Here is a 10,956-nt window from a genome sequence, read left to right as displayed (position 1 = left end):
GTACATATCCGTGACCTGCGCAGAGGCTCACGCTACACTTACACTAACCCATACCACATGATCTCTCATTGTGTACACGTGCAACACGGAGCCACAATTTCAGGTACAAGCGTCATCTCAACTGAGATTTTCTCAATTCTGTGTAAATTAGTTCTGACTCTGTGTATACAGAGCCCTCCACTAATGTTCCAGTACTTTTGTGAGGGACTGTATTAGATCTGCAACAACTAATCGATGATAATCGATTATGAAAATGATTGTAATGAATCTCATTATGGATTAATTGGTCTGCGCGGCACGGGGGAGATTTACTCATTACGTTACTCCTCTTCAAAAAACACGCCTCGGAGAGTAAATATTAAAGTTGTGTCCCAAATGAAGTACTGATCACTTACACTACACACTCTACCATCTAGTGTGTGGATTTTAGAAAGGTAATATCATCTAAAATGGAACACTCGCTGTTTTGTTTTTTTACTGACCGGAAATATATGCCGCTGCCTACGTGACGTCATATGCGTGTAATGCGACGGCGCTAGCTTTAGCCTAATACCCAGAGTCACTGTACATGACTTTCTTTTCTCTCAGTGACCATCAGACTGAGGTGAAATCGTCACATGACTGAGGAAGAAAATGTGCGCCCTCCAAGTCTTCTTAAGGCAGTGAAGCATTTTATATTAAACACCGCGGAGAAGATTTATAAACTTTATACAGCGGAGTTTGTGGAGCACAGGAGCATGACAGTGATGCGGGCGCGAGTTTCTTAAAAGGTTTAGTTTAATTTAAGTTTATTGACATTATATGCTGTATCAGTGTAACTTCTGTAGTTTATTATAACAGAAGTGATGTGTTAGTGACAAGGCCGCGTTGCTGATCACGCGCTGCTGCAGAGTGTAGTGCGAGTAAGATCTCTAATGTCTAATTTTTTTATTTATGTCTAACTTTTTATGGTACTGAATAAAACTACAGTCCTAAATGAACAATATATATTCTGGTGTGTGTATATTGGGTTCTTTTCGGTCTTATATAATTAGACAAACAGTTGTGTAAAGTTTTACTCTGAAGTTTATATTTGTAACACTCAGTTTGTGTATTTAATTTTAAATAAACGGGGAAAACAAAATGGTACTGAAAGTTTTCCCCGCCCCATCCGATTAATCGAAAACTAATTGAGTATAACTATAATCGTTATTTGCAGCCCTCGACTGTATACACTAATGTTTCTGATCCACTAAAATTTCTGTAGAGTCCAGGCTCTCAAGGTTTCGCTGTTTGCTCCTAAAAACAGGGTTTTTTTTTGCTAATTGTACCGTGTAATTTGCATATCGTTGATGTAGATGTACCTTTAGTCTTACTGTGTGTGTGTGTGTGTGTGTGTGTGTGTGTGTGTGTGTGTGTGTGTGTGTGTGTGTGTGTGTAGGTGGTGTCTGACAAAGGGACCCCGCGGAAAGATGACAGCTTTGTGTCCAAAGCCATGGAGTACATGTTCGGTTGGTGATGGAGGTGTGAGATCGGTCACACGGAGCACTTTATTGTACACTGGATCCCGATAAACAAGGGTGGACACACACACACACACACACACACAGAGAAGGGTGTGATAGCTTAATCCTGGTGCTCAGAGACACTCAGAGGTATCTCTAATCACAGTTGTAATGACCTCATCACCGATCCTTTTAATCCTCTGTAATAGTGTTTTTTAACCACATGTGCATTCAGAACTTTATCATTACATTCACACTGTTTTGTATTTTGTATCCTCTCTCTCTTCTGTACCGATGTTGTGTAAATAAATATCTCTTTATCTAGCCAGTTTGTGAGAGAATTCAGTGAAAGTGAAGAGACTGCTGTTGCTTGTAGCAGAACTTCAGTGTTTCAGGCAGGAATGCTTTGTTAAAAATTGCAGAGTTGTGTGTTTGCTGAAATGATTTTATTTCTACAGCACATCACTTTCAGAGTTATACACTGCACATTGTGCTGCTGAATACAAGATTGAGAGGAAAACCACATTATTGTAAATCAAGAGAAAATGATCGTTCCTCAGATATTTTCAGGAAATTGCAATTTTCATGGATTTACGTTATTGCAAAGATCCGAACCACAGCATACAGCTTTCCGGTATTTCAAACACTGAGCCCGAGTTCCACATTTCTTTTCAACAAATGGAACTGAGGAGGTAAAGAGAACAAACCTTTTAGTAGTTATTACATTTCCCAGTACACCAGTTCAAAAATATAATATTAGGAAAAAATCAGGAAGACTTTTATTTCTAAGTATGTTGAATTTTTGGCATGTTGAAAGGTGACCGTTCTGGCAAAAATAAGAAAGAATCAAATATTTCACTAAAATGTTAGATGTACCTAAACTGGTTACCACCCTTGCGGCGATGCAGGTGTCTTCACCGCTGCTGCAGGTTTGAATAGTACATTTTCCCAAGAAACACTTGTGGCATCGAAGGGCAGAACCTGTGGAGACCAGACACAATAAATGTTTTAGAGATATAATGGTATTTCTGACAAATATGGTGGGTGTTTCCTGAATTTTGAACATTGAACTTTGTTTCTAAGCCCAAGATCCCATGTTAGAAATCTGTTTAGTGAATTGTATTAGATGTGAATAGGAATATTCTTCACAAAAATCACTTGAATTCAGGTTTTCAGAAGCACTTTGACTAGATTTGCAGAATGTTTTATAAAAGTAAGATTGACGTATAACGATTGAAGTTTGCAAGTATTAGTTTGAAGCAGTTTCAGGAGCAAGATAATAGGCCTTGACTTGAAATGGAATCGAAGCTGAAATCACTCACCACTGGTCAGCAGAAGGACAAGAGCCAGACTCACAAGCAGCATCTTCATCATTCTGAAATATAATTCAGCAGCTCCATCAGTTGGAAAACTGTGAAAGCTTTCCTGGTGCTGCTCATTCCTAGCCTTATTCTGTTTTATTTAAGTAAGAACTAAAAACACAATCTGTCTTATCCACTGCGAGTGTATGCCAAAAGAACTTACCTTGAGTGTTACACACTACAGTATGAAATTAGTCTCTGAGCTTGAACTGTGCACCTGTTCTAAATCCCACTGGTTCATCTTTCCCCTTTAAATAAGCATCTTGTACACGTTCCCGCCCTCCTGGTCATCTGTTTCTCTAGTCACATGAATTATAAAGTAAAATAAATGGAAAATAAATTTAGCATGTATATATTTGTTCAGAAAGGGTTTGCACACTAAAGATTAGCCTGAGGCTATGTCGATAGAATAGCGCTAATCATGACTGTACCTATCATTACCGGCACACCTATTAGACAATCATTTCATTTTTTCATTTTTCAATACCCAATCGTAAAAGAGCTGCACTGCTTACCAAAATCTTCCAGGATATATTTTTAAATTCTTTTACTTGTTTTATAAAACTATAAAAGGCTTAACACCTCTGATCCATCCTAATGGCCAACTCTGCTTGGAGGTTCCTTCACCACAGTATCACTCACTACTGCTGAGGATTGCCATTAGATTGCTGTGGATTTTTACCACATGGAAATCATAAAAATTGCTATGGATTGTTTCACTTAAATCATAAGGTTCCCATTTTTGACTGCGCTCTTTGCCCAGATCTTTCTCATTAGGCATCATTTATCAATCTTTTAGTAAAGTTGTGTGTAAATGTCTGCATAAGCCATTAAGAACTAAACATTTCCAGAAGAAACACTGGAATTTTCTTCATATTCACGTGCATATGTTGATAAATGGCAATCGGCATTAAATTATCAGTGGGATGCACGGCACAGGTGATTTTTATTTGGTGATGTCCCAAAAACTCCATAACAACAAAACTGATATAGTGGAAACTGAAATCTGCCAAAAAAGAATAATTTCTCAGAGGGTTCTTTTGACTCACTGAAAAATATTATTTAGCAGCATACTGTATCAAGTGGAGACACAGCACATGATTTCATTCATAATTGTTATAAGATGGAATCCATCCATCCATCTTCTACCGCTTACACCTTTTCAGGGTCACAGGGAACCTGGAGCCTATCCCAGGAAGCATCGGGCATAAGGCAGGGTACACCCTGGACAGGGTGCCAGTCCATCACAGGGCACAATCACACCCCTTTGGACATGCCAATCAGCCTACTATGCATGTTTTTGGACCAGGGGAGGAAACCAGAGTACCCAGGGGAAACCCCCACAGCACGGGGAGAACATGCAAACTCCGCACACACATGGCCTCGGCGGGACTCGAACCCCAGACCTGTGAGGTGAACATGCTAACCACTAAGCCACCGTGCACCCTACAAAATGGACTGGAATCATTATAATCGAATTATCATGATACTCCTGAGATGCCAGTGATCCTGACCCCTTCTGCTCTCCAGGCCTGCCTGATTCATCCTGATGTCCTGCTTCTGGTTGGAGTTCTCATCAGTTGGAAGTCACATGCTGATGTCCCACATGGTGCAGCCTAAAGATAATTGAGATTACTGAGGACGGTATCACTTAAAAACCATAAAGATGGCTTAGAATTCCAATTGATACGGACAATTTTACACTCTTTCTATCATCGAACGGTTGATAACGTCAACAAAACAGACTTCAGGTTAAAACTATAATAAACTCAGTAATAACTGTGATGCTCATGTTCATAAGTTTACACAACTGCACTATTTGATCATGTAGTATTAGCACATTTATAGATGGGGTGTATTTATTTATAATCACTTTATCCGGTGTGACTCAGATGAGGACGGGTTCCCTTCTGAGTCTGGTTCCTCTCAAGGTTTCTTCCTCATATCGTCTCAGGGAGTTTTTCCTCACCACCGTCACCTCTGGCTGCTCATTAGAGATAAATTCATACATTTAACATCTATATCCTGAATTTATATATTTCTGCAACGCTGATTTGGGAAAATGTTAAAAGTGTTATATACATAAAACTTAACTGAATTGTATTGAATATTGGTAAGCAGTGCAGCTCTTTTACGATCGGGTATTGAAAAATGAAAAAATGAAATGATTGTCTAATACTGTAGGTAGTGATAGGTACTGTCATGATTAGCGTTATTCTATCTACATAGCCTCAGGCTAATCTTTAGTGTGCAAACCCTTTCTGAACAAATATATATACGGTGCCCTCCATTAATATTGACACCTTAAATATTAACAAAGAAGGCTGTGAAAATTTGTCTTTATTGTTTAACCTTTTGATCTTTTGTTCAAAGAATTCACAAAAACACTCATAGATATCTTAGAGCTTATAGATAGCTCTCATAGATATCAAACAATTACAAACACAACACAGGTTTATCCAAAAAATATCTTTGTTAAAAGTACAGTACTGTGCACAAGTCTTAGGCACCCTTTTTTTCAGTACAAACTTTGTTATAGATTTTTATTTTATGACGTCTACATTATCGAGTCAGTACACAAACAAACATTATCAAACATTAGATTTCCAGCAAAAAATTAAATGTTACAGAAAAATGTTTTGTAACATAATGAAAAAACCCCATAATGAACACTGCTGGGTTTCGCTGCAGATATAAGAAATGAGTGCAACAGGCAAAGTCTCCAGAAGAACCGAGTCTGGTTCTTCAACATGCTCAATAACACTTACAGCTCATTTCTTTATAAAACTTTTAAATTCTATCTGAGACTACTTTTTTCTTTTTAGAGCAAAGGGTCGTCACACCAAATATTGCCTTTGTTTCATTTATTAATATTTACTGCTCTTTATAATATTTTTTAAATGAAGAAACATTTAATTTCATGATTTATGAAGGCATCTTTGCTCTACAGCATTTCATTGCATATGCCTAAAATTTTTGCAAAGTACTGTAGGTGTGCAATAATTAGTGGCACCCTGTTAGTCAGTACTTTGTGCTAGCTCCCTTTGCCAAGATAACAGCTCTGAGTCTTCTCCTATAACGCCTGATGAGGTTGGAGAATACATGGTGAGGGATCTGAGAGCGTTCCTCCAGACAGAATCTCTCCAGATCCTTCACATTTCAGGTCCACGCTGGTGGACTCTCCTCTTCAGTTCACCACACAGGTGTTCTATGGGGTTCAGGTCAGGGGACTGGGATGGTCAGGACAGGAACTTGATTTTGTGGTCAGTAAAGCATTTCTGTGTTGATTCTGATGATGTTTTGGATCATCGTCCTGCTGGAAGATCCAACCACGGCCCATTTGAGTCTTTCTGTCAGAGGCAGTCAGGTTTTCATTTAATATCTGTTGATATTTGATGGAGTCCATGATGCCATGTATCCTAACAAAATGTCCAGGTCCTCTGGCAGAAGAACAGCCCAAAACATTAAAGATCCACCTCCATATTTAACCGTGGGCATGAGGGACTTTTCCATACGGCCACCTCTCTGTGTGCTCCAAAACCACCTCTGTGTTTATTACCAAAACGCTCTATTCTGGTTTCATCTGACCGTAGAACCCGATCCCATTTGAAGTTCCAGTAGTGTCGGCACACTGAAGACACTCGAGTTTGTTTTTGGATGAGAGTAGAGGCTTTTTTCTTGAAACCCTTCCAAACAGCTTGTGGTGATGTAGGTGACTTCGGATTGTAGTTTTGGAGACTTTCCTAGACAACTAACTTCTGCAGTTCTCCAGCTGTGATCCTTGGAGATTTTTGTGCCACTCAGTTGCAGTTACAGGTGCAATCAAAATGATTCAACCCCCATTGCAAATCAGATTTATTATCAAAATTGACAGAACATTGTTTTAAACCCTTTCCAATAAAGATCTGTAAAGATTATTTGGATTTTACAAAATTAAAATACAATAAATAAATTAAAATGCAATAGTTTATATATGTATATGCACACACACAGTATCTCACAAAAGTGAGTACACCCCTCACATTTGTGTAAATATTTGATGATATCTTTTCATGTGACGACACTGAAGAAATGACACTGTGCTACAATGTAAAGTAGTGAGTGTACAGCTTGTGTAACAGTGTAAATTTGCTGTCCTCTCAAAATAACTCACAGCCATTAATGTCTAAACCGCTGGCAACAAAAGTGAGTACACCCCTAAGTGAAAATATCCAAATTGGGCCCAATTAGCCATTTTCCCTCCCCGGAGTCATGTGACTTGTTAGTGTTACAAGGTCTCAGGTGTGAATGGGGAGCAGGTGTGTTAAATTTGGTGTCATCGCTCTCACACTCCCTCATACTGGACACTGGAAGTTCAACATGGCACCTCATGGCAAAGAACTCTCTGAGGATCTGAAAAAAAGAACTGTTGCTCTACATGAAGATGGCCTAGGCTATAAGAAGATTGCCAAGACCCTGACACTGAGCTGCAGCACGGTGGCCAAGACCATACAGCGGTTTAACAGGACAGATTCCACTCAGAACAGGCCTCGCCATGGTCGACCAAAGAAGTTGAGTGCATGTGCTCAGCGTCATATCCAGAGGTTGTCTTTGGGAAATAGACGTATTTACATCTAGATGTGTTAACAAACTTAGAACATGGCACCATTTGTTTGAACCCAACGTGTGACTGGCAGGTGCATCTTGTTGCCCAGGTGTGTCCTGTTAGATTGATTGTTTGAACAATTAATATCTCTGAATGTCTACTCTTGGTTTGAGCTGTGAAGAAAAACCTAAAAACAAAAAACAACAGTCAGTGACATCACCAACATCCTCCACAGGGCAGGGTGAAGGTATCACAATCCACTGTTCGAAGAAGACTTTGAGAGCAGAAATATAGAACCCATACCACAATATTAAGACCACTCATCAGCAGTAAGAATCAGAAAACCAAACTGGAATTCACAAAGAAATACAGAGATGATCCACAAAAGTTCTGGAACTGAGATGAACCTTTACCAAAGTGACGGAAAGACCAAAGTGTGAGAAAAGAAAGGATCTGCTCATGATCCAGAACACACTGAACAAGCTGATCTGTGGAACATGGTGGAGGTAGTGTCATGGCTTGGGCTCGCATGGCTGCTTCTGGAACGTTCTCACTAATCTTTATTGATGATGAACTCATGATGGAGCAGCAGGATGAATTCAGAAGTTTACAGGAACGTTCTGTCTGCAGATTTACAGAGAAACGCATCCGAATGAATCAGGAGGAACTTCATCATGCAGCAAGACAACGATCCAAAACACACTTCCACCTCAACACAGGACTTCATCAGGGGGAAAGTGGAAGGTTTTAAACTGGACAAGTCAATCACCAGACCTTCACCCAACTGATCAGCATCTCACCTCCTGAAGAGGAGACTGAAGGGAGAAACCCCCCGAAACACACAACTACTGAAAGAAGCTGCAGGAGAAACCTGGAGAAGCTTCACAGAAGTAGAAACCAGCAATTTGGTGTCAGTGAGTCGCAGGAGAGATGCAGTTATTTCGATGCAAGAGCTACTGTATGTCACCAAATATTACGTGTTATCTACTTTAATTTACTGACTGTTCCTATACTTTTGCTTGACTAGTTTCTCTTGATTTAAATCAAAGATGAAATTCTGATTTATTGTCTCATATTCATCAATAACCTGCATTTATGTCAATTACTCCAGTCATATCCCTCTATGCATGTATCTGTCCCTATAATGTGATAATTACAAGTGTGTGTGTGTGTGTGTGTGTGTGTGTGAGTGAATGATCATGTATTATCTGTGTAAAATCTTGTATAATGTGTGTCCTCTCTGTATCCACTAGGGGGCTCCAGTGACTCATTTTGTGAAAATAAAAAAAGTAGAAATGAAGAGTAGCTGCACATTTCTCTATTTCTGCTTCAGTGTATAATCTATATTATTTACTCATGACTGTCAATGCAACCCAGACTTGATCGAAACACACACACACACACACACACACACACACACACACACACACACACACACACACACACACACACACACACACACACACACACAAACTTAATATGCTCTTTTCTACATGGTGGAGCATTATCTGTGTTTATTTATTATTTGTAGTATTTTTAGGTTTAACACTAAATCCAGGGTTTATATCCTCTCTGCTATGTGTGAATAAATGTTTATGAATAGAAATGAAAATCGGAACAAGTCTCAAAGGGACTGTGATCAGTGTGTGTGTGTGTGTGTGTGTGTGTGTGTGTGTGTGTGTGTGTGAGGGATCTCAGCATTTCTAATCAATCACAATATTGATTCCATTATGAGTAACACAGCCTCCTCTTTCTGTTTTCTCCCTGATTGTTAGACATCGATTTCTTTATTTTCTTATTTTACCTCAACTCTCAGCATTGAAGGTTGATGTAAATCACACACACATACACACACACACACACACACACACACACCATCGTCATCATCATTAATTGATACTGTTATTTTTGAAACATGTTATTTTCAGTAATAGAGTCTTAAGGTCAGTGTTATGAAGCCATATATATATATATATATATATATATATATATATATATATATATATATATATATATATATATATATATATTCCTTAAATATGTTAGATTTGTAAAATGTACTGTAAAAATGTGCTGGTACCATATCGTCATTCCCCAAACACTTTCAGATCAGGTTTATATATTATTGTTCTTGTCTCAAAGAAACCCTACTTAAAAAAATTTAATAAATTGTAATAAAAACTCTTGCTCTTTGTACTTTTTGACATCAGGGAGCTCTCTCTCTCTCTCTCTCTCTCTCTCTCTCTCTCTCTCCCTCTCCCTCTCTCTCCCTCTCTCTCTCTCTCTCCCTCTCTCTCTCTCTCTCTCTCTCTCTCTCTCTCTCCCTCTCCCTCTCTCTCTCCCTCTCTCTCTCTCTCTCTCTCTCTCTCTCTCTCTCTCTCTCTCTCTCTGTGGGTGTGTGTGTGTCCAGTTGAATTGCCTTGGTGCTGATGCTGCGCTTTAATATTTCACACACTGCACACCATCTCTCTCTCTCTCTCTCTCTCTCTCTCTCTCTCTCTCTCACACACACACACACACACACTTCCTCTCATCCCTAGAAATATGTATATTTCTGCTGCTCTTCAAAATCCTGCAAACAAAAGAACAGTTAGGAAATACAATCCTGAAGCTGTGGAGACCTTGTAGGGCTGTTTGGAGATGACTGAATGGGATGCATTTTGTGATCCACATGGGGAGGACATCCTGATCATTGAGATGACTGAGGATGGCACCACTTAAAACCCATAAGATGGCTTTGGACCTCATTACATATGAACAATTATGCTACGGAGGCTAGGACTACAATAGCTGTAATCCAGTCAGGCCAATGGTACCACAATCGTTCGAGAAACAAGTCAAGAAACAAGGGTACAAAATGCCCATACAAGATGTGCAAGAGAGGATCATGGTACGAACCAAGAAAACATTTTCTCAGACTTGTGAGTGTGGTAGGTAGTGTGTCAGTCTCATAATCTGAAGGTTCAACCCCCAAACGGGAGCCTTCAATCCCGCTACCTCTCGCATGTAAAGCAAGCGCGCTACCATTTGAGCTAATTCACCTTAATTAACTCCTTTTTGGATCTCGTAGAATATGAGGAGGTGATCTTTAAGGCTTCTGTCTCTGGCCTGTTTCTCTCTCTTCAGAGGCTTGCCTCAGGAAGCATTTGTTGTTTGTCCGGTTAGAGCCATTGCTTAGAGGTTGGTGGGTGATCTTCAAGGCTTCTATCCATTAAAGCTCACTAATGTCCTTGTTTTGAAGTGTTTTTAGACTGGATGGTGGGATTTTGACCCTTGTATGTAAGACTATGAGTAGATGATATTCAAGGCTTCAACTGGGTAAAGAGAAACAGGGTTTGACCCCTGTACTGGCCATTTACAAGAATTGTGCTCTGTGAAGTTCCTGCTGTGTGTGGATTTTAAGGTCAAGGGATGCAAATTGTTGTGGCCCAGGACAATAAAACCTCAGGGTGAATCCCAGTGATGTGGGAATAACTAAACAGCATGCACATAGACTATTGTTGCATTGGAGAATGCGGTTATCGAT

At 39.5% G+C, this 10,956-nt stretch overlaps 1 protein-coding gene and 1 long non-coding RNA gene across 3 annotated transcripts in view; one reads left to right on the top strand and one right to left on the bottom strand.

Annotated features, from left to right (window-relative positions):
* Window positions 1-1,808, top strand: part of nup35 (nucleoporin 35) — a 5,777-nt gene extending 3,969 nt beyond the window's left edge. The window contains exon 9 of one of the 2 annotated variants that reach the window (XM_017469041.3): window positions 1,421-1,808. In XM_017469041.3, the coding sequence (XP_017324530.1) occupies window positions 1,421-1,498 (78 nt within the window). In that variant the 3' untranslated portion in view covers window positions 1,499-1,808. 2 annotated transcript variants of the gene reach the window in all.
* Window positions 1,809-2,045: 237 nt separating this feature from the next.
* Window positions 2,046-3,111, bottom strand: LOC124628237 (uncharacterized). The gene is made up of 4 exons (XR_006982619.2): window positions 3,009-3,111; window positions 2,807-2,859; window positions 2,361-2,465; window positions 2,046-2,168 (listed from the first exon to the last, which is right to left on the bottom strand). It is a non-coding gene; the product is annotated as an uncharacterized LOC124628237 (long non-coding RNA).
* Window positions 3,112-10,956: the final 7,845 nt, after the last annotated feature.

This window comes from Ictalurus punctatus, chromosome 6 (genome assembly GCF_001660625.3).
Source record: "Ictalurus punctatus breed USDA103 chromosome 6, Coco_2.0, whole genome shotgun sequence".
Lineage (NCBI taxonomy): Eukaryota > Metazoa > Chordata > Actinopteri > Siluriformes > Ictaluridae > Ictalurus > Ictalurus punctatus.
The sequence above is the reverse complement of the archived record's forward strand: the minus strand, read 5'-3'. Positions and strand labels throughout refer to the sequence as shown.